A 24,501-nucleotide genomic window follows, 5' to 3' on the forward strand; every position below is an offset into this window, starting at 1 on the left:
TCACTGCCCCACTTAGTCCCAGCATCCGGGCAATTAAAAAAAAAAGGCCCCGCACTCACTGGCAGTAGCAGCTGCCATTGGTGTCACTAGGAAAGGGTGGCAGAGCCCCCCACACAGCACGGGGCCTGGGTGACAGCCACAGTGATCCCAGCTGCCCAACAGTGTGCAAAGCCGTGCAGCACCTTGATGACCCCAGCTGCACCTGCACAATGGGGCAGTGACAGCATGGGTGCCAGGTGGCTGGAGCCAGGCCCTGCTGCCCCCAGCTGCCCTGTGATGTATGGGGGGGGCTCTGCCACAAGGTTCCAGTGATTCCAAAAGCAGCTGCTACTGCCAGTGAGTTCATGGTTTTTGTTTTGAATTTTTTTGTTGTGTTTTTGAGTCCTGGACTGCCAGGGCCAGGTCGGGGAGAAGGGGGAGAGGGATCAGGTGGGGGGCGGGTGATCAGGGAGCCCTGCTGCCCCTTGCTGCCACGTGCTGCATGGGGGATGCTCTGCCACATGGCCCCAGGCCCCTATAGCCCCTCCTCTGCCACTGAATGCAAGGCTTTTTTCTTTTCTTTTCTTTAAGTGCCAGGAGGCTGGGGCCAGAGGGAACAGCCATCGAGGGGCCTGGTGGTGCAAGCAGGGGATGGGGCCAGGCAGGGCAGCCACTGGGGGGTCTGGGGAGAGGATGGGGAATAGGGGTGGATGGGGCAGCCATCGGGGGGCTGTAGGAGCCAGTGGGGGATGGGGCCAGGTGTGGCTGCAATCTGGGGAGCAAGTGAGGGTGGAGCATGTGGGCCCTACAAGGGGGGTGATAGTCCCTGTGGGGACCATGTGCCCCCTTTGGGGGGACTGTAGCCTTGTGAGAGGCAGTCTGTGAGCTATACAGGGGGGCTGTGCCCTGTGGGGAGCAGGGGACCCACCCCTCCTAAGCAGCACCCCCGCATAGTCCCCCTGCAATCCACCCACACCTACCCACACATCCCATGGGCCCCCACATCCCTCCACAGCCCATTGGCAGCTGGCCCACAGGGGCAGATGCCTTTACTGGCTATGTAGTCCCCATCTGGGTCTGGCAGTTGCACAGCAGGGCACAGCTAGGCAGCAGCCCCCACTGCCAGACAGCTACAGTGGGTAGAGCATTCAGGGAACTCTCTGAGCTGCTTCAGCAGTCCAGCCTGAACAACGGGTAGTGTCCCCAGGTTGGTTCCCCAGAAACTCCGGAGAGCAAGTAGCCCTAAGCTACTTGACAGGGTGGCTTTTTGTACTGATGGGGCCAGAAGAGGGAAGCTTTTTATACTCCTCAGGACAGCACAGGTGCTGGCCCTGTGTTCTAGCTCCCCCTGGCTGCAGATCTGGGAGGAGCCAGGCAGGGTTATTTTGCCCCTAGTGGCACAATTTGCCCCACACCAAAGTGCATGTTGGGGCAAAAAGCCCCGGCTGAAATTTGCTCCATTTCTATTTGAGCTACTGCAAGTGCACATGCTTTCACCCATTAATTTCAACAGGAGGTAGGTCTCCAGCCCATCATCGTATGAGAACTGAGACACTGTAAATATTCTGTGGAGAAGTAGCAATAATGCATTTTTCATACTAGATGATCTGGATCCAAGGTAAATCAGGTATATTAGCTAGTGGAGTGAGCTTTCTGAATAATAAAGTTCAGACTGAATTACCCAATGGCTGATAAGAAAATCACAGCAGATGTTGCTGAAGCGAAGGTGGGAGTTGAGAACAAAGCCTGCCAGGAAATGGTAAAGCTGTTTTTCGGATAATCCAGAAATCACTTTTCTTTTCTTTTCTTTTCTTTTTTCTTTTGTCAGTGGCTCTTTCTTTTTGTGCTATCTCTCTGCAACTAATTTTCCACCAGGAAGTTGTAAGGTTGCATTGACCTGTGTGTTCAAACAAGTCAACTAAGAAAGAAAAAATAAAAGAAACATATATTTGAGAGAAAAAGTCACTGCAGAAGGAGCCCTTTGGCACAGAAACTGCTTTTCTACAGGTTTTGTTAAACTTAATTTTGGAAGCAAATTAAAAGAATGCATTGTGGTTTCTATCTTGACCCCAGAGCTTCAATATCTGCTTCATGTGTACTGCATGACAATCTTTAGGTTGGTTTGACCCATTCACAGTGGAAATGCAGAAAGAATCTCCACTTCTCATTAACCTATTTTATAAAGAATGTAACTCCATCCTTATAAAACTTTATTTCTTCTCTCTTCAAAACAATAGGCCTATAACCTGGGTATGAAATAAAGCTGCAATAATTGCTACATCCTCTAAGCATGGATATGTCTTTCACTTTCATGTCTGTCTTCCTTGACAAGGACCAAATTGTCTTCAAAACAGAAAGTGTGTCGAGGATCATTCATAAATATGCCTGAGGAATAACATGCTTTCTTCTCTTTCAACTAAGCAGGGACTTCTTACTATTCATTTAAAAAACTGGAGTGGGTCTAATAAAACAAAGTACTGAACACTATTGTTATATGACTAAAATAAACTACTTATAAATAATGCAAACAGTTGTATAAATTTAAGGAAAGAATAACCGCTTTAAACAGTAGCATTTTCTTCAGTGGAGTACAGTTGTATCAGACCAAAGAGACTGGTAATACTACTGTACTGTTGCAGAAAGTAGGAGGTGAGGGGTTAAAAAAGTAAGACATTGTCCCTGTGAGACTGAAAATGAAATAGGGAATGGCAAGACGGCATTCTTAAAAACACTGCTGTTTGCAGACTTGGGCTAAGTACAGACAGTCAAAAAGTTAGAGGGTGAAGTGATTCAGTCCAGATAAGCAAATGAACAGATATTCACTTTTGATTCAGGAAATGCAGCCACTTGCCTGCAGTGGCTCATAATAGAAGCTGGGGTGCACCAGAGCAAGCCTGCCAGTCATTGCTGAAGGGAAGGGAAGAGAGAAGTCCTCCAAGGCTTTCTACCACCCTCCCTGCTTCAGCACAGGAGGCATGGCCAGGCCCCATCCCAGAGCTTGCTGGAGGGGCTGGCTGGGATGGGGGAGGGACACCTGCCAGGCTGGTGGATGTGGAAAAAGATAGTGTTTTCCTGCTAAATGGCTTGCCTTTTTCAGCAGATGTTCAAAAATCAGTGTCAGATTTTCAGCAAATGCCTAATATTTTGCCTGTGCAAATTGCCAGCAAGTACAAATAAATGGGCACAAAAGTGGAGGACAGTTGCAGGAAGATCTTTTTTCAGGTCATCACAATGTTATTTCTTTCACTGAAAAGTGTGTTAAGACAGCAAAGAAATGCTGTCAGAGGAGAGCATATCACAGCACTTAGATAAACAATAGAATTGAAAAACCTTGGATTTGAAACAATGATCTTTAAAGGGTGCTTCATCTCCTCAGAGTTTTGCAAAGACCAGTTCTCAAATTTAATTAGCATTCTTAAGACATACAAGACCTTATCTGACATAGGAAATGGTAGACGATATGTAGAAAGCACAAATGTTACCTAAGATAACTGTTTGGGGTGACATTTTAAATACAGAAAAATAAAGCTAGCAGGATTATACTGACCTTTCAGCATGAACAAATAAAATAACAACAAATCTAAATGGCTGCCTGTAGCTGCTTGAGATGATATGTGTCTTTGCACACTAGTATATAAGTCTTCAGTAGGGCTACCTTTAATAATCTCTTCTAGGCCAGTTCCATACCCTACTGTAGCAGAGAATGGAAGGCAAAAAATCCCCAGAAAACCCAAGAATGCAGTGCAAGGAAGGGGAAGCAATTAATATATAAATGCAGAAAATGGCCTTCTGCTTAGAAAAGCACTTTCGATCTCACAGAACCTGTGCGTGTCTGGAGCACTTGGGTACAGCCACTCTGAGTCGGCGAGTCTGGGAGGGAGTTGTCTGGTCTCCAGTGAAGGAAAGTAATGAGGTAGCAAGGAACAGCACAGCCCTGGGGGGACGGGAGGGGAGGTGCTTTTCTAGGTCTGAAGCTGTTTTGTGAACATGTGCAGGTGTTCACTAGACGGGGTGAACCCATTTTAGATCAGGTTAACCCAGGTCAATCTAAAGTTAGTCACCTCCTGAGGTGAGATGACTTAGATCAGACACTCCATATTTTGGGCAGCATAAGACCTGTTAATGCCTGGAAGACCAGGCATTTAGATCAACTGAACTCTGGTTAGATTGAGCGAAAAGTAATGCTTGTACATACCCTCTGTTCTGTGCCCAGAAAGGTATAGTGCTCCTAAGTGCCTAGGAACTTAGAGGTGCTCATATGTATCTGTGACCTAGGAATGGCTGGCAAATAGACAAACTGCTCTGAGAAGAGAGAGGCTTGTGAGAATCATAATGGAAAATTACCACCTCTATTCAGAGTGAAATAACTGAGTGGTTTTCTGCTCCATCACACACCGCTTCTTTTAGCTTTCCTACTTCTCATCTGGTCTCATACAGGGCAGACGTCATTTCTGAAACCTACCAGGAGCCACAAATCAATACAAGAGATAGCGAGTTGTTCTACAGGAAGCAGTGTAGTACAGGGACATTTACAACTAGATGGGTTCATCTGAAAAAAAGGTTCTTTCAGTTATACAGTATCATTCAGGGATTTTATCCAAGCATGTAAGTCCCCTCTTTAAAAGCAAACTAAAAGTGAATTGCAGTGCAAACAAAGTTGTTTTTAAATGGGCTAAGAGAGACAGCCTGAAGTCAGGCATCTGAGCGAGTAACACTGCTTTTGAAAGTTTATGCATCTCTGCTTTAGACAGTCTGTAAGGTACAAATCTATTCTGCCTTCTGTCTGCTTTAAATAGGCTAGCCATAAAAGCACTGCATTTAGTACAGTTTAATTTACCATGTGGCCTCTGGCACATGTTCATTTAAAAGTGCCAGGGGGTCTGATTCCTGATTACAACAATCACATCTCCTGCTATGCTGCACACACATGACAGAAGGTGCGATTTTTGGGAGCAGGGGTCAGATGCCGTTTGTACCCTTTATACTTGTCAGTGCAGGGGAAGCTTGACATCATGATCCAGGCTCCTCTGCACCAGCAAATTGAAAGTTGGGTGCCTGCAGGTTGACAATATATGGTTCCAGCCAAGGGACTGGGGTCTCCAATTGGCCCTACTGCAGTCCTGTGGCCAGAGCAGACAATTAGTGTTACACCTGGCCCCAGACCTACCACATATTCAGTGCAACGTTCTGTATTTTATGGACCTTAAATTAGGTTCACATGTATTGCCATTGCCATTTATGCCATTATTAACATGTTAACCACAACAAAAATGTAACATTTAAAGGGGGCCTGCCAAACAGCCCATCTACTGCACTATCTTTATGTCATTGTAGAGTGAACATACCCATAAAATATGGAGTTCGAAAGGGAAGGAGAAGGAGGGGAGGACTTAGTACATGTCAGTTGTTCCATGGTAATTGCTTTGTGCATTCATTCTTATCCTGTAATAAGTAGAAACTAAAGTTGGCAGTTGACCTCTGTTTTCTCAGGATATAATGGGAAGAAAATAAGATTTACGATCTGCATTTTATACAAATGGAATTGCCACATTGGGAATTTTTATTTCATTAAAGAATTTATAAAACAGCTAGACTTTACAACTAGCTGGGTATAGACAACGGCTTATTTGAACTGGTGAAGAGCCCTGATGTGCGCATTCTTTTTTATTTCAGTCTGAGAGGAGCATTTTACTTTATCTTATATTTGTTCTTTATTGGTTGAACAAAAAAAAATCCACTTTTGAAACTGAAATGACAATATCTGCTCAGATATTTGCACTGATTTCACAAAATCATAGAAAAGTAGGGCTGGAAGGGATCTTATGGCTAGGGACAGACATTTAAAAAGCCCAAGCCCGTATTGAGTCAATCTTTGCAGGTTAGTCTAACCTGCACAGATTGAACTGATTTGCAAATGGATAGATATTCATTTTTGATTCCGGAAATGCAGGCATATATTTGTAGTGACACAAGCTAGAAGCTGGGGGTGGGGGAGAGGGGGGCGAGAGCAAGCCCTCCCTTCCTTTCCAGAGTGCTGAGCTGAGCGGGGACAGGGCCAGGCCCTAGCAGGATGCTATGATTAAGGAGAGATTTAAACCTCTACCCTGGCCTGCACAGTCCCCAGGTGGGATGTGCCTGGAAGGGAAGGGGGAAGCAGCCCCAACCAGGCTTTTCCTCCACTTGCTGCTCAAGGGTCAGGGAGTGTTGCCAGACCCCAGGCCCTGGCTAGCACTCTGAGGCAAAGACATGTTGTGCAGTGCATGCATCTGTTGATGATACTGAGCTTTTTAATCTCCCTCTCCCTGCTTCTTCATACTGTCTGCAGCGAACAGATGGCACTCACAGGTCCCATTTATTGCAAACCAGGTCATTTCTCACACCTCTTTCCCCTCTTGAACACTGGCAGATTGTGGCCTTTGAAGCAAGCCAGCAGCCAGCAGAAAGCTTATCAGAACACAGTGCTTATCAGCCCATTAAGAAAACACAAATCTCTCTCTCATTAGTTTGAGCTCTTCTTAATCAGCTTTTCCCAAGGCTGGTGGGTGGAGTGGAGGGACATTACCAGCTAACCTGCTGATTCATTCCAAAAAGCCCTAAGTGGACATTGTTCTGTCTGCCTTTGTTCTAGTGAAACTAGAAACACTCACACATAGACACCTCTCAGCATTAACTAGCAAGGGGGTGGAATGACCATGACCAGATGCTGGCTGGGGTCCATACCTGCTGCTGGGGTTCAGATGGTGGGAGAAGGGAGGGAGGGAGAGGGAGATCCCTGTTTGAGCAGCGGGGGGGGAGGGGGGCTGGGAAAGCCAGGAAGATGCTACTCTGCCTGCAGTCTCTTCCTCCTCCTCAGCCAGCCAGAGCTCCAGCTAGGGAGAAGAGGGGTGGTGCCAGCCCTGCTCTCTGGAACAGATAGCCCAGCCCAGCCTAGGGCTGAAAAGCATGGTAAGATGCTGGGGGGCTCTTCTCCAGATGTTCAGATACAGAATCCTTGATGACATACTCCATGATCTTGCTGAGCATCAATGCTAAACAGACAAGGCTGTAATTCCTTACACCTTCCTTTTTTCCTTTCTTTAAGATGAGCACTATATTTTCCCTTATCCAATCATCTAGGGCATTGCCAAACCTCCACAGTCTCAGATTTCAGAGCCATTAGCTTACCTAAGCCAATTCAGGATGCATCCCACCTGGTCTGCATAACTTGAAGACATCTCACTCCTCCAAATAATCCCTAACCTGTTCTTCCATTACCTTAGGCTGCTTATCCCCTCCCCTATCTTTGTGTCACCTTCACTCATCATCTGATAGTTCATCATGAAGACTGAAGTAAAAAAGGGATTAAATGCCTTCCTGCCATTGTCCATTATTAGATTCCCTCTGCATTCAGTAGGGCACTTACACTTTCCTTGGTCTTCCTTTTAATTCTGACATATTTGGGGAAAAAAAATTTACATTTCTTCCTAAGGAGATCTCAGTTTGTGTCTTGGCTTTCTTGACTTTCTCCCTATAGACCCATATAATGCTCTTATATTCCTCCCTTGTAATGTAGCCAAATTTCCACTTTTTGAGTTGCAATTCATTGAAGAGTTTTCTATTTAGCCAGGCTGGTCACCTGCTGTACTTCCTATCCTTTCTTTGCATCAGGAGGACAACTTTCTCTTGTGCCCTACCTGAGGCCTTCTTAAGGTACAATAAGCAGTCCTGGGCTCCTTTTCCCACAGAATTACTTCCAAAGGAATCCTGCCCGGCAGTTTCCTGAAGTCCAGTGTTTTTATTCTGCTGCTCTCCTTCCTTCCTTAGGATCTTGTACTCAATCAGTTCACGGTTACTGTCACACAACTTACTTGCTACCTTCACATTCCCAACCAATTCTTCCCTATTTGTGAATGGGAAATCAAAAAAAGCTCTACCTGCCACAATCAAACCCTGCTCCCTGCAACTTGGCCTCTTTAGCTGTACTAAAACATTCCTGATGCACTCCAGGAAATCACCAGACTACCTTTTCATTGCTGTGCTACCCTCCCAGCATATATCATAGTAATTGAAGTTCTCCATAAGAACCAGGTCCCTGGTTTGGAAACTTCTATTACTTTCTTGAAAAAAGGCTCACCTATCTCTTCTTCCTGGTTTTGTTGTCCGTAGAAGACACTCACTGTGACATCACCCTTGCTATTTTCTCCTCTGACCGTGATCCAGTAGGCAATTGCCCTACCTCCCACTTTGTACCACACTTCAAACCAAGCATACTTCCTCAGAGAGACCAGCACCGCTCCTTTTCCCCCTGTGAGCATGTAGAGACATTCAGGGTGGTTAGAGAGAGTTTAGATTGCATTAAAAATGGTCACCCTATCAAACTTAGTTTGCCCATATACAGCCCTTACACTTAGATCCCTGGTTAAGTCAATCTAAGTGCAAGCTGTACAGAAGTTCCAGGAAGGTTAGATAGGTCAAAAAATGACCAACCTGCTCTAATTTAACTGTACCTTGGAGGTGTACAAATTTAGATTGGGTACAGCTAGATAGATCTAACTGAACTTCTTGTACACATTCCCAGCACAGCCCAGGGGCTAGGAAAGCCTAGCCACTGTCCTCAGCCCCAGCACTACAGTTTTCCTATCCCCCATCCGCCCCTCTTCCCGAAAGGCACCAGGCTATTCCACGCCCCCCCAGATGGACAACTCCACCCACAGACCTTCTTTTAGTGGAGGAATTCTTTCAGTCAGAGTCATTTAACACATTCTTCCAGCTGCCATATGGCACACCTGTCATAGCAGACTCTTTACTTCATTCTTATAACATGTTCCAGCAATTTTATACCTTCTTTTTCTGGATAAATTTAGAGAACGAGAGTTCTCAAATTCTTTGAATTTCAATTTTCTTTATAAGTCCATGCCACTGAATATGCAGTAACTACCTAAAGCATTCCTTCCTTCCTGCCTGCCTTCCATTATGGATTTCTAGGATTCATACCATACCATTCCATACCATACACAAAGGCGAAGATAAAATTTAAGTTGCAAATGCATAGCTTAGTCTTTAAACTGACCTTGGCAATTTATAACATTATTTTCTTCCAGATAAATCCTTTGGCATGCATGCTACTGCCAAAATGTGTCAGCTGCCTCTTTGTTTGAGTTGCAGGTTGGGATGTTGATGAGATCAAATGTGGAGGACTTTATTGAGGTGGAAAAATCCCTTGTAAAAACTCACTGGAAGCTTTGTCTAAGGGCTTCAGGGCTTGGCCTTAAGCTACTACTAAAAGGCTAAAAGGAAAATGCTGTCCTTACACAGGATATTTGCCCTGAAGAAGCACAAAGCCAGAAACCTCAATACAAAAACGTATGAATACTACATTTACTAAACACCCAGATATAGCCTATGGTTCAGTGTTTAAGTTTATATTCAAGATCATTGCTTTATAAGAAACGGGCTGCTGAGCATTGCTAATGCTATTAGCTAGCATTCAGTTTTGAATAGAATGATGTACAGAATTCTTAAGATGACCGACACTAATGCACAGTCTCCATTATTCAGAACTTCTTGTAAAAACATCAAAAGATGTAACTTGGGCTTCTGTAAAAACTACTGAGAAGGGAAGTGGAAATACACGACTAATGCCTCTAGATATCCCAGTAAGTTACTACACCCATGTGACTTCCTGGATGTTTATGGATTGTACTTTACAGGGAATATGAATCCCCTGCTAGCCTTAGCACATTGCTCTTAGCATTCCACTTACTAAACTTTTACATCAGATGGTTACATGCCAGTTTTCTCTTAAGTATTGAAAATCAAAATAAAAAAGCTGAGAGCACACATTACTGTATAAATAGATAAAAATAATTTACAATAAATACCAAAGGCTATTTTATCCCAAATTCTTGTTTCTATGCTTTCCATTCCAAGAAGCAAAAGAAAGTTGCTTGCTTCTGCTTTCATACATCAAACATGTTTTCCTTTTTTTCTGGATAATAGCACCAGATAGCTTCTGCTGTTTTATTGTATGGAAATAGATGCTAGGACTTAATAGTATTACAACCTAAGTCCATACTAGAGAATACTAGAGGGATCCTGGCAGCACTTACTCTGCTCAAGTTTCTCAATCAATGAAGGAATAGCTAGCCTACTTCAGTGGTGGCCAAGCTGCAGTATATGTATCATAAGTGGCATAGGCAGCCTCTGTGTGTATGGCATGTGGTAGATCAGAAGATACAGGGAACACATTGGCAGATTGGATAGGGAGCTGAAAGCAGAGCAGGAGATTGGGCAAGGAAAGAGAATCAGAGTGGCATTTGGGAAAGACTTGGGGCTTAATTTGTGACACATCTGCCAAAGAGTTTGGTTTGGTCTTTCCTCAGTGTAGCACTTTCAGCATTGCAGTCCAAAAGGTATATGGGAACCCTCTGCTCACCACAACTGAAAGAATTGTGGGGCTTATGGTGATAATAATTTGGTTTGAAGATGGTGAGAATAATGTTGCTTGTCATTAAAGAGCTTCTACATGTTGAGCTGTATGCAGAAAATGCATAATACGGTGTGTCACTATGAACAGGTCTGAATTGCAGTTTTCTCCTGCAGCAGGGCTGCCCAACTTCTCAGAGGCAGGTGGCTGCATACCCTGTGGGCTACACACTGTATGGGCAACCCCAGCTTCACCCTTAGCTCCCCAGACTGCAAGCTCCCCTGGGATGGCTAGCTGCATCACACTGCACTTGACTGCCCCCTGGGGTGGGGCAAGAACTGGAAGTCAAAGGGAAGAGGCAGACCTAGGAGCCCTGGGCTGCTGCTACAGCCAGAGTGAGGAGGGGAGTGGCAGCTGGGTGAGAGTCCAGTGGTTGCAAATCGACCCCTTGTGGGCTGCATGTGACCTGCAGGCTACCATTTGGACAGCCCTTTCCTAAAGGAAAAGTCAGCTGTTACAGACATTTCTTTATTTGTAAATTACAACTTACAAAGCATTGCACATGGAAGGTGTGAAAACTAACTCTTGAGCGTGGTGTCACACATTCAACCTACTAAGTGCAGTTAAAACTCAAGTCACCACACCAAGCAGTTTGGCACGTGTTACAATGCCCCCTTAGGATTACAAAGCTGTTCCCTTTCAGGTGAGGATTACCTCCGTAACATGTCCTCATTTTAAAAAGTCACTACATCCAAGTGATTTTGCAGCTGTTACAAGTGAGCATGTGACACTACCCTAACACATACTGACTTCGCATCACAGCATTCCAGTGCCTTGCAACTGTTGCAAGTGAATATGGGAGAGCGCCCTGAGAAGTAACAATGCAGCATCTTCGGAACTGTAGGTAGTGTTAACTCATCAGTTTTACCTAGTCTTATGACAAGTTTAAATCATTCTTGTCACATTTACTATATAATTCTGATTGACTGGCTCATTGAAGCTAAGCTCTGACAAGTTCTGCATATCTGCACTAGAGAGGTGAAAGCTTGGCATGAGCATGACAGCCACAAAGGTGGGAAGCATAACTGGCAGATGGCAAATGACAGTGGAAGAAGAAAGGGCCAGCTAAAGACGGCATTGACCCTAGAGGGTACTATATGAGAAACCTTGGGGATGAGTGGAGTGTATTAGTTTGGAACGGAAATCCAGTCATCCCAATGGAAAAATGGAGAACCTCGCTGTCGGCGGGGGGGGGGGAAGGGTGGGGCTTGCAGGTTTCTGAAGACTGAGGTAGGTTTGATGGAAAAATGCAGCAGTCCTGCTGTGGAAATGTCCTGCAAACGGGGTTTATTGCCAGATGCACCAGTTGAGCAGGTAACTTTAATCTGCAGTGGGATATAGAGGGTTAATGAGAAAAGAAACAAAACACGATAAAGGCAATTATGATATCAGGACAGGCCCTAGGGATGGGGATGTTAATTGGTTTCAAGCGGAAGATCACCCCATGCAAGCTGCACCTTTCTAATAACGCAGTGGGCCTTGTGCCTCCTACAGGCATAATGCCTGACTACAAAACATCATCAACCCAAAATATTACATGTCCAAAGTTTGGCCCTCTTACTGGTACAAACTGTTATCAAAAGAAAAACGCTTGTGGTAATTTAGTCACAGCAGGACAGCTCAATAGCTAGTAAGTTCACTAATAATATTTTAAATAGCATTATAATGAATACCATCTGTGGCCACTTGTGATGAAATGCATATTCCTTCCTGCTAAAAGCCAGGCATTGAGGAGTCTTGGGAATGATCTGGGCTCCTCAGCGAAGCAGTAAGAAAGGGTTTAGTTTAAAGATAATGCTCAAATTCTCACAGGTTCCGTGCTTAGTATCAAGACATGTCTTTCTGTGATGGTTCCAGATTGTCACAAAACAGTATTTATTTTAAAGATGGCTGTGTCCCCCAAGCAAACATACATTCAGCTTGGTTTAATATGGAATATTTTATACTGGGAATTTGTCTTTAGGGGACACCTTTCAATAATAAAGTTGAGGACATATGTACTCATAATTTAAGCCCAGGCTAGCAAATTGGGTAGGAACATTTTGGTGTTCCTGTGCTAGAATTGATTTCTATATTCTTCACAACATTAGTATTCCTACTGAAAATAAATTTGGAAGGAAAATTTAAAAATCAACTGCTAAAACTCTTTTCTTCCTAGAAATAAGAACCAAAATCAAAGTAATTTACCCAGTTCTTCAACACAACAACAACAACAACAAAATCATATTCCTTGTAAGGAAGGAAATGTTCTTAGTAAGGAGAAAGAAAAGCTTAACATCCAGACACACCTAATAAACAGATACTTTAGAAGCAAAATAGAACAACGTATTTTTATTTAAAAGGAACTATCAATGAGACAAAATATAATAAAGTTTTTCTCTAGTATCTAAGCAACAGCAGAAAATACCACTTAACTGAATTGCTGTTTATTCTACTATTTTTTAAGCTCTGCTTTAGAGATTTTTATTCTCCACACACATCAGAAGGTGGGAAGAGCAACTGTTTATAATATGCCTAAATTGGTTAATGTACTGTTTGATACAGAAGGCAAATTAGACGTCAGAATAAATGTCTAGGATAGCTAAACCCAGCCATTAATGATTTTTGATTTCATAAATGTTCCAGTAAATTATGTAACATAAGCAAATGTCCTCTTCTGAGTTATGCAATGGTAATAAATATGGACTATATGAGGCATGAAATCAGAACACTTTCATTTTTCCAAAGAATGCAAATGGTGTCTCAGCCATGTGTATCATCCTAGACTTTTCAGATTAAGCACACGGTAGCAATACATTATTTGATATTTTCAAATTGAAGAGATTTTTTGGGGGAGTGCGGGTAGTTTCCAGAGGTGTATCTATTACCATCACAGGGATTTTCACCATAATGGTGCCATCTATGGTAGAGCTACAGTCAGCCTGAACTAACACACAGCTTGGCTTTTTTGCAGAACTTAAATGAAAAGAGCCTGAATATAATGCTTATTTCTTTTCCCTTTTTTTGAATGAAAAATTCAACTTCAGGATTTCTCACCAAACTTTTGCATACTTCTGCAAATGTGATGGGGAGGCATTGCCGATGGAGACATTTTTTGGAAGGGGGAGACCATAAAGTGGATCAAAAAAAGATGAACTACCTGAATGACCTGCAAGATGCAGATCCACAAATTCAAATACCATAAGCACAAGAAAAAAACTATCCATTGGAAGTTGGTTGTACATATGAAAATACTAGCCAAGTTATTATAGTGCTGTGAGGAAATGAGAGGCAAAATTCTAGCTCAAGAAGTCAACTTCCATCAAATTCAATGGGGCCAGGATATCACCTGAGATAAATTGTCCTTACTTTGCATGGGCTTCAGAGCTGCATAACTCAACCCTCAACCCATCTTGTAAAATTCTGAGGGCAGTCTTCCACGGTGCTCCACCACAGGAATTGTCTTTCAGCCACAAAGAGAGCTTAATTTTGCTCTGAGCTCTCTAAGCAGGGTAGAGGATTCAGTATTAGGGTTGAAGTTCCTGCTGAATTTAAGACTGAATCTTGCATCTCTGAGAACAGATGAGGAAAGAGGGAGTTACTTGTGAACAAGATATGAATATCCACTCTGGATACGGAGAGTATGAATTTCAATAAATATTATACCTTGTTCCCACAAAAAAAAGGGTTAGTGAAATGCCAGATCCTCTGGGCTGAGCCCTGCAAAATTCTATATATGTAGCCCAGTTCATTAATTTATGTTTGTAAAGCACTTTGAAGGAGGGAAGCAGTGGTATTATCTCCTAATGATCCTATCCCATCTAATTTAAATACACACTTGGGCATAGTTAATCATGTAATTAAAGTGTCACCAAAAACATTTCAAATGTAGGTGTTCTTTAGCTTTAATGTGTGCACATGTAGTAGTATAATGACCCTGGCAGCACTGGACGACAAGGTTTGTATCAGAGTGAATGCCACAATTTCCACAGTACATAAACATGCTTTTCTACAACATCAAACGTTTATGTTTTCTCCTTTTGTGTCCCTTGCATCTTTAACAGTTGTTTCTTCTAGGCAATGGAAAAACTATTCTACTTATTTTTGAGTTCATTCCAGTCCCTCATTAGTGAAATGCAGCAAGGCAAACCCTTGTCCCAATTTTTTTTTAGGCTAAGTACAGACAATCAAAAAACCCAAGGCTGAATCGATTCAGTCTTTGCAGTTTAGTCTAAGATGCAGAGATTAAAGTGAGAAGCAACTGGAAAGACATTCGCTTTTAAATCCAAAAATGCAGCCACATGCCTGCAGTGGCTCAGGCCAGCCACCAGGGGGCGATAAAGAACAGCTCTCTGGCACATAGCCAGCATGGGTTATGTGTTTGCCTCCTCTTCCTACTGCCCCTGAGGTCTCTGGGATTTGCAGTCCAGAATTACAGTAGCAGGACTCTGCACAATTGTTCATCATTTCTTCCTCCTTCCATGTGCCTCTGGGATTTGTAGTCCACAGTCATAGCCAGCAGTAAGTTTTTAGCGGGGCAGGGCAGGGCAGCTCTGTACTCAGGGGAAGGGAAGTTTAATGTCCTCCCTGGCCCCAGACTCCAGCCAGGGTTTGCTTTGGGGCGGGGGGCAGTCGCTGCCTCCCTCCCTTGCTCTGCAACCCTTCTTTGCTGGAGCAAACAGCCCAATGCAGGGCTGAAAAGCATGCTGCATGACTCTAATTTAACTTGAACCAGGAAGGGGTCTGGGACAGCAGCTTTATAAACTGGTTTGACCCAAATCAGTTACGTCTGGTACTACATTCAATCAGGTTTATTTTAAACCAGTTTCAGTCGTTTTGAAATTGGTTTATGTGCACTGAACTTCTGTTCTGTTTCAAGTTTAAACCAATTTCTGATCACTTAAATCGGTTCGTGTGTATCTTCTGTCCCTAGCCCCAGGGTGAAATGGAATCAGTGGTGAGGATGTTATGTTGTATGATTGCTATACTGGAAAAAAAAATCAAAGACAATTAAGTCTGTGTTGTGCCAAGGAATTAATGAAAAATCATTTTAAGAAGTTATCTGATAATTAAGTGCTGAGCAGTGGTTCATAAAATTGCTGCCCCCTATTCTTTCCTCCCCGTCATAACCCCAAATAAGAATTAGGACCTCCAAAGATCATAAGGTTGATTTAACTGCCCCTCCCCCCCTTCCCATGTAATAATCATTTAGGGGGGCAAAGGAGATTTGATGGTCAATGCATTATTACATTTAGCCAGTGTTTTTCCACAATCATGAAAGCTTGAGTTTTTATAAATGAAATAGGAGATTCTTGTACAATCTCTTGGCTCCAGCACATGGGGCTCTAAGAAATGTGCTCAAAGGAAAGCAAAATCACAGGAGCTGGCAATGCTAGTATAATAAATATCTTATTAAATGATGTTATGTTCCCCTTCCAGCCCCCTTATTTCCAGCCAGTTTGTTTTTCCTACTCCCCTGCTACGTTTTCTCTTAAATTATAAGGTGTTTGAGGAAAGGTTATTTATTTGAGCAGAATATACCACAATGAATGTCCCAATCTAGTTGAGGCTTCTAGACATTTCTGCAATATAAATAATAATAGTATTTTGATATATACTGTTTTCATATCACTGGTTCCAGGTAGATTTCTCTGAGTTGACTTAGCAACATTTTATATTATTAATAACTTTACTCAGCTGTGAACCTAAGATATTATCTGGTGCATAATTATCACTAATTCCTCCTGCTGACATACCCACGTATGCACACAAACAAGATGGACATGCACACAGACTGTCTTTGTTCTATATTTGTACATTACACAGTCTAATGGGGCTCTGGTCTCTGCCTGGGGATCCTAGGTATGACCAGAGCCCAAGTGATTAAATGAAAGGTTGCTTGCCAGTCACTGTCTGTATAAAGCCTCATCTAGGAATAACAACTAGGAATTGTCCTTTTCTGGTAAGTTTTTCACTTCATTCTGAAAACTGACTTTGCAATACAAAATGTTTTATAGAGCATTTTAATGGAATGCTAATTTGCACACCTAAAATTAGTTGCTGGTACAATTACTTGTGAATGCAAATAAGGTTTTAGACATCTAACCACGTGATTGTGCCTGTATATCAGGACTAACAATAACCATTTATTTCTGCCTACATTAATTTGACCAGTACACAAGAGCAATGCAAAAATAACCCTAAGGTGAGGCCACATAGAAAATCCTGGCCCCTAGTGTGAAGGAAAGGGAAAGTGATCTTCCACATATTTTCTTTCTCTGCTTCTTGTTCCCAAAGTACTGGGAGCTAAGTAGACCTGGGAATGAAGTTAGTACCGCATGCTACACAATAAATTGTGAAGGAAAGAGAGTTCAGGTCCTTAAGTATTCATTAATCAGTAAGGACAATTTATTTACCATTCAGATCTTCTCTGCAGGGCAGGTGAACTTCAGCAATGGGTGCTGCCAGCAGGCACATGCCTTTATCAGAAAATAAATTGGATTTTTTGCTACAAATCTACAAACCAGGTGTTTAATGGTTCCTGCCAGCAGTGCCAGAAGCAACTGGCCCAGCTCTTGGAAGCCAGCTACTGGAGAAGGTTAAAGTGTAGGTTGGTGATATATACAGAGGGATGTTGAAGATGATGCTTGCATAGCTATGAAATATCTCTATGACTGTGAAAAACCTGAGAGTGCATGTGAAAGGGGCTTAAGGGGCTGTATTATGCTACAGGCTGCTGGAGGCAGGTCCAGAAGTCACTGTATCTCTTGTGCATGGAAGGGTCTTTTTACCACTGGACTTCCTGGGTTACCAGACCTGTATGGAACAATTTACTTTGGCATCTCCACAGTTTCTTATGGGACTGTGCTTCAGGCTTTTTACTGTTCGTTTTTCTTGGCCTGTATTGACTTCACTCTCTCCAGTATCAGCAACAATACTGTGCCTCTTGCTATCTCATCATATTCAAGCCCAGAGAGTTCTCATTAACTTTGCATTCTGAAAGTCACGTGTCACAGCATGGTAGGGCTAATGTTTTGATTGTCACAGTGCTCCAAACACACATTTGCTGCTGACTCCAGGATCTCATTCCATGTTATCCAACTCCCATATAGTTTATTGCTGCTTTGTTCCATCCTTGAGGACTTTTTTTCCTATTTTGTCTCAACGCTGGGCATTGGTAGACTCTTCTAAGCTTCCAAAGGTGTGACATTAAATTGCACTTTCCTCATGCACTGTTTTGGTGTGTATTGACACGGAGGAATATTCATCACTCAAGACCAAAGCTTTGCATCACCAACCGCTTCTCTAAATACCACCCTGTTTATGCTTGATGTACAGTGACTGAATGCAGGCTGGTGCTATGCTATATGCACATCTTTGTGTTAGGGGAGAATGACAATGGTGACTTTTCTGTGTGCAGGTATGCTGCATCGGGAATATTCCTTCTGCCACAGTTCAGAAATCTTGTCAGTTGGCAGAAGATGCATTTGGAGTTAAGAGTCCAAGAGTGAAGTGAGCCTGAGGTAACCTGTATATAAAGGCCCTGCCTCCTGTGATATGTTATGTCATTTCTATCATTGTGGGGTTTGGGAAGTTTAGGGGCCAGGGTGCTGCAGTGTTTTATTTTATTTATTCAGTTACAGTAAACACTTAATAGCTAATATTTAGTGATGATTTAAAAAACAAATCCTACAAGACATATTTACTCCTCATTTCTTGCAAAACCAAAAGGTTTGAGGGAAATTACTTCAATTGATGTTCTGGAAAGAGAGTTCCTCTCAGGCCTAGGATATAATTTTGAGGGGTCAGACCTTTACTAGAGCAGTCAATGACCTGTAGGAGAAGGCAGGCCCCAGAAATGGGGTAGACTGAGGCTCGCATCAAATTTCAAATCCCCAGCATTTTCTTCTGAATTGAAGTTGCTATTTTCTGGCAAACCCTAGTTAATATTTATCTGTAGTTCATTACAAAAGCATGATTGGATGATTAGATTTTATGCTTCATAACACTGAGTAGGGAGGGAATAAGGTGCCCTCTTATAGCCAGATGTCATCTCCTCATCTAGTGGGCCTCATGTTTTGTGAGTTATCACTGCATTGCATTTAGAAATTAAAATCTAAAACGATGCCAGGCTCACTTTAAGTGGTGCTCACTTTTAGGAACAGTGAGTGGCATTTTAATGGTAAATGAGAGTAATTGATTTGGGACCACTATTAAGGTTTGGTTTTGTTTTCCCTACTGCCGGAAGACACTCTTTGCTATAGCTGTGGTGAAGTTTTGCCTTCTGTTTGGTTCCTAACACCCTGGATCTATCCTTTAAGCTTCCTGAGTCTGAGCAAAGCTCTCAGGCATTGCATCTGGATCTGGGCTTCTAGGCACACACACAAGGGAGAGATCTTCAGTCTAGCACTTCTTTCTGAAAGCTAAGATCATACACCTATATAAACTCCTGCCTAAGCATTATATCAAGTTCTGGCTTGCCGAGACTCTCCAGTAGCATAGACATTCAATTTTCTGGGAGTCCAAATAGTTAACAGTCTACCTGTGCCAGGGGCATATAATAGCTGAAGTACATACCATGCATACTTTGGAAAAGATGCCAGGACCAATCTGTCTTTACTAGACCACTGATATAAACAAAGCAGTAAAATGGCCTGTATGCCATTTCTTGGCTCCTCCTTCCCCCACAACTCATCACACGATTGTATTTCTGGTCCATTTATGAACCTTCACTCCCCAAAATTCTCCTCCTTTTGGGATGTTTGATACATGAAGGCAAACAAGGAGCAGCTCTTGCATAAAAGTGACAGGATGGTGAAGTTCCAAGCAATAAAACTGCCTCAGTGAAACTGGAATGATAATGAGGAGCCAAGTGTGTGTGCCCACCCTCAGACATCCCTGTAGGTTGAGGAGGTTTGTACATTTTCCAACAAAATGATTTTCTCTTTGGAAAATGCCAACAGAATTTGCCAAACACAAAAATAAAATAATGGAAGCAGTCAGTTTCAACAAATCTTACCTCTGAACACAAGCATGTTTTCATTAAAAGCTTGCATGGTTTCCTGGAGGTTCACCCATGCGGTTCATCTGAAGGATAAAAACAAGACCGCAGGGTATCCAGGGCTCGAGGACAGCCCCAGCACATGGCCTGTCTTTTGGTCAGGAATGCCAGGGCTTCCAGGAGCCTCCAGATTTGCTGGCCAGCTGACTCCTTGCCTGCTTGACCCTAGGCCTGAAAATCTGGAAGCCCCGAGGTCTCTTGGCTTTGAGCTTTTAACCAGGAGGATTGTCCCAAAACTTCAGCCCATGGAAGCCCCATGAACTCTGACTCTGATGCAATCAGTATAGTAGGCTTGCCTTGGAGCCAAGGAGTTTAGAAGCCCTGACAGCTGCTGATGTAAACTGATGTGACTTTTTCCCCCCCAAGTCTTGTGCATTTTATCACTGCTGTCTCAGCGTCAGTGATGAGCTCTTGCGGACTGAGAAGAGCATATTCTGTTTCTGGACTACAATTTAGATTTCAAAATCAAGACTCATATGATTCAGTTCCATTTTTTTGTTTTTGGATATCTATTCCAAATCTGAATGAAAATAATCCAGAAATTCAGAGATTATTGAGGAATAACAAACAGGATTCTTAGGATGCAGGAACAACCTTGACAGAAGGAAGGAAGGGGTGGACAGGGACAGCTTCCAGGGACCTACTGACAGACAGAGAAATGGTTAAGCAACCAAGCACCTTCCTGTTCACATCCACCACATACCACAGCAGATGCCAGCTCGGCTGTCCTTTTGACACTGGTTTGATGAACTGCTTCCGATTCTGTATCCAAATGAAACCTGTTGTACTACTGCTCCAGGTAAAAGAGGCAGCTGGAAGAGTTTCCCTCCTTAGAGCAGATCAAAGGCCACCCAAAGGAAAGCAAAGGCTTCGCAGCAGCTGCTATTGTCTCAGCGAGAATAATAGGGCTGTGTCTGCAGCAGTGTGTGTTTATTGTCTGTCAGCAACCACCTTTTTTTTCTTTGAACTACTAGTTGCTCCTGCACCTGCTTCTTTCCAGTTAATGGTTGGTAGCCAGGTGTTTTTCCCTGTGCTCTCACAGGAAAATGGATTTCTTGGCAAGAGCTAGCATGTGTTTTTCCCTTACCTTTGTTCAACTTCAGGGTGCTATCGTCTATACAAACTGCATGTCACCTGTCTGGAGGAGCTGCTTTCCAGATTCATCTTCTGCAATTCTCATGTAGCCAAAATGTTAGGGACAATAAGAAAATGTATGAAGAGCACAGAAACATTTTAAGGCTGCAGTTCTGTGATGGGCACCATGAAAATGGACTGCTGTGCTACTAGAACAGTGATTCACAACCAGGGTGCCATGACACCCTTTGGTGCCTTGAGATAATTTCAAGGGTCCCACAGGATGACATGAGGTATTAGGACTGTTAATTGTGCAAAAGTGTTTTGTAAGATAAACCCAGAGTTTTCAAATAGGAATCTATAGCGTTAAATACATTCAGACTCGTTGTGGTCTTTCTGAGTTCTATGAAGAATTGTTCTATTAGTCTTCTGTAGTAAAAAAAAAAAAAAAACCAAGTAAAAACTAAGAGCTGGTATTTTTTGTAGGGGTACTTCAAGTCTAAAAAGGTTGAGAACTACTGTGCTACAGAGTGCTACTAAAGCTGGTATGGCTTTATGCAGGTGCCTGCCCATGGAAGGATTGTGCTTCTATCCAGTGATTTGAGTAGGCTTTGGATCTAGCCTTCAATGAACATAAATCTACATTTCAATTAATATTGCCATATTTTTTTAATAATAAAATGCATTTGACAATAGGTCAAAGGTACAAAGCTTTCAAAAAATGGCTCTTGGAAGGCAATTTTGTGTTTAGTTTATGCAATGAAAAATAAACTAACGTGAACTACAGAATATTCCCCAGAATATTTTTTATCCAGGAGTATGTTGGGGCAAGATGAATTATTTTAGAGTACGAAGGTTGCCATTAAGATGTCCTGCAGTGTCTTTTAATCTCACTCTTTTATTTCTAGGTATTTCCACACTATATACTTGGGTATCCGGAGTCGACAGAGTGGAGAGAATGACAGATGGCGGTTTTACTGGAAAATGGTATATGAGTATGCAGATGTGAGTATGCTGCATTTGCTAGCCACGTTTCTGGAAAGTGCACCACAGCTGGTTCTGCAGCTCTGTATTGTTGTACAGACTCGGACCCTACAGGCTCTCCAAGGTAAGAGTTCACTGAATGTATTTTCATCACTTTAGAAAGACATGATTTATGTACCTTTGTGTCCTCTTCTTTAAAGACATCGAGACTGCTTTATTTCTTGCATAAAAATGAGGCCTCCCTACTGGCAGCTATCACACTTATAACAATGACTGTGTCAAGGGCACATTGTGGGTTTTTTCTCAGCCTATCTTGTCAGCCCTGGTTAATGACAGTAACCCTTTTCTGGTTTTGCCCCCTGGATGCCCTTCTTATAAAAAGAAGCCCTTATGATTATCTACTTAAACAATATGAGACTTGCGGGAATAAAACAAAGACTTTTTTCCTGATGCTTATTACCAGGATTATTCAAACATTTTTTTTAAAAGCTTCACAATTCACTTAGGTATTATGCAAAATAAAAGTGGTACAGCAAAGAGCAGTGATATTGTGAAGGAAATGTCAGGGTCTGGGAAATGTCTGTCCATCAGATGTGCGTTTCTGATGTAGTACACTTAGCTGCTGTATTTTGCAAAAATGCCTACTGCTTGAAGCGTTTCCCTTAATTCTGCAGTTTGATATTGCTTCCAGAAGGCCTGCTCATTATTTTAGAAAGGTAAATGCAAACACGTGTCCTTGATGCTGGCTTCCTATATGGATTGGCAGTGCAATAATATATGGCTATTAATAGAGATTTTTTTATTGCTACTTGTTTAATGGTTTTCTGTTGCAATAATATGTGAATTATTGGCAGGAGTAAGACACTCTTGAGATTCCAGGGACTTAATCTCATCTGATCAGTGAACACAGATGTATGGGAAAGGAAGGAAGGTTTATCATTGCTATTAATAACTAAAGAACAGTTGTAAAAAAAGTAAGGTGAATCTCTGTCCCAAGAAGCTTATAATTTAGTTAGCTTGTCAGGCACAGCATGCATTGAGATTGATTAGGTGAAAGGAATTGGGAACAGAGAAGTGTACCCAAGAGAATGAATGGGTAAAAGAGTAAATGATCCTGATGTAGGTGCTTGTGGACAGGTCAGGGATCCCTTTGCATACAACTTCTGTCAACATATGTGGGGTAAAAGCGGTCCTGTTTACTAAATTTTTACTATATTTTGTTTTTCTTCTTCCAACCCTTCCAAATATTTTGAACATATTTTAGCTAGTGTACTATACAGAAATTATTGCCTAAACCCTTCCTGTAGCATTTTAAGTGACACTGCTCCATACCAAGCTATTATCACTTAGAAGACTAATGTCAGTTCAGGAAGAAATCTGCTAATTGACTGAGCTTTGGCTTTCCAGAAGAAGTGTCTCTGAGTGAAACTTTACAAAGGAAGAATAGATCTAAAGTATGTTGTGGTCAGCTATAATTTAGGATTCGTCATAGCTCTTTGATATGGAGGCCTTATTTCTGTGTAGCAATAGGTTTGTCTGTGAGAAATGTGACTGGTGAAATAGGCATGGAACCCATGAAGCAGGCTGCAACTACTTACTAATTGAAACACCTGTTTTGGTTTAGCAAGCAAAGATGGTTCCTGAAGCCTGCAATCAACTGGTTGTGTCAATTCTGTATGTCAGAAACCAGAAAGGGATATCACTATAATTATGCATTTTAGCAGTGCAAGCAGTTCATAACAGTTTCTGATTACGTTATCCCACAACCAATTTTCTCCCAGCTTCCCAGGAGGAAAGGCCCCATTTTAAAAAACCCCCAAAAAACCTAAGAAAGTTTAAACAAGACTATTGCATTTTCCTGAACAGCTTTAAAATTGTATTCTCCTGATGAAAGCTGATGCAGTACTAATACACTGCCAACTGTGAAAATCTTTCTTTTGCTCTCTATACTTATTGAAGAAATAACTAAAAGATAACACAGTATGCTGTAGGCCACCAGACTTACTGTAGAGATGCATAAATAGAGCATAATCTCTCACAGTAGCGCTGTAACACAGTATGGTTTTTAACCCCCCCCCCCCAGCCATTATGGCTTCCTCTTCATTCAATGAATTTGTTTCTTACTATGGACACTTCTAATCAGGGTCAATACACCAGGCTTTTTTTGTTTGCTTAGAAGATGGATTTCTGCTTTTTATTATTCAGGTTATTACAGACTCCTTAGTCCATAACAGGTCTAATTATCAGGAAGACTGAAAGAGTGTCAGAATCTTTTGATTCTGGCTCTTCAGAGTAAGTCGTATCCGTAAACTACAGATTTGAGGTAGGAAAGAAGTGATATTGGAAAAACAGTAAAACTACAAACAAAAGTATGAAAGTTTTCTTAATGTATATGTTCTTACTTTTTTTCCATTCCCAGTCCACAAAAATGGTTTTAAATCTAGCTGTATATAGAAATCCTTTCAAATCCCATTTAGTACCAGGTAGGTGTGATTTTATAAAAAAAACTTATTTTGCAATTACACTTGTCATCAAATGCAAAATATTGTTTCCTTTTCCTCTTTAAACTCTTTAAACTGCTGCTTCTTGTAGTTTCCCACACCATTTTCTTTTTTATTCATATTTTTAATAAAGTATATTTGATTATGATAAAATAGTCAAAAGAGAATTGAAGGGAAAAGGGTACATAAAATGCAGACAACATGTCTGCAAAAACATTAACCCCAATTCGTCACACTGTAGGATGAGGGCAATCTATTTCAAATGCCAAGATGAAGCAATTTCTGGATCATTCATCGCTAGCACTTATTTGGGGTCCCCAAGGATGCATTAAAAACTGACACATGAACAACAGGTAAGAACAACAGGGCAGGGAACAGCTGCAAGCAGACCTGGACAGGTTAGACAAGTGGGCAGAAAACAACAGAATGCAGTTCAACAAGGAGAAATGCAAAGTGCT

The 24,501-nt window shown here is 42.1% G+C and overlaps 1 protein-coding gene across 1 annotated transcript in view; it reads left to right on the top strand.

Annotated features, from left to right (window-relative positions):
• Positions 1 to 21,470: 21,470 nt before the first annotated feature.
• The window catches only part of XKR4 (XK related 4), a 116,161-nt gene continuing 113,130 nt past the window's right edge, over positions 21,471 to 24,501 (top strand). Inside the window, exon 1 of the mRNA XM_019548139.1 lies at positions 21,471 to 21,666. Coding sequence (XP_019403684.1) covers positions 21,543 to 21,666 — 124 coding nt within the window. The 5' untranslated portion in view covers positions 21,471 to 21,542. The remainder of the gene's footprint in view (positions 21,667 to 24,501) is intronic.

This window comes from Crocodylus porosus, unplaced genomic scaffold, assembly GCF_001723895.1.
Source record: "Crocodylus porosus isolate Cpor-Errol unplaced genomic scaffold, CroPor_comp1, whole genome shotgun sequence".
NCBI classification, from domain to species: Eukaryota; Metazoa; Chordata; order Crocodylia; family Crocodylidae; genus Crocodylus; species Crocodylus porosus.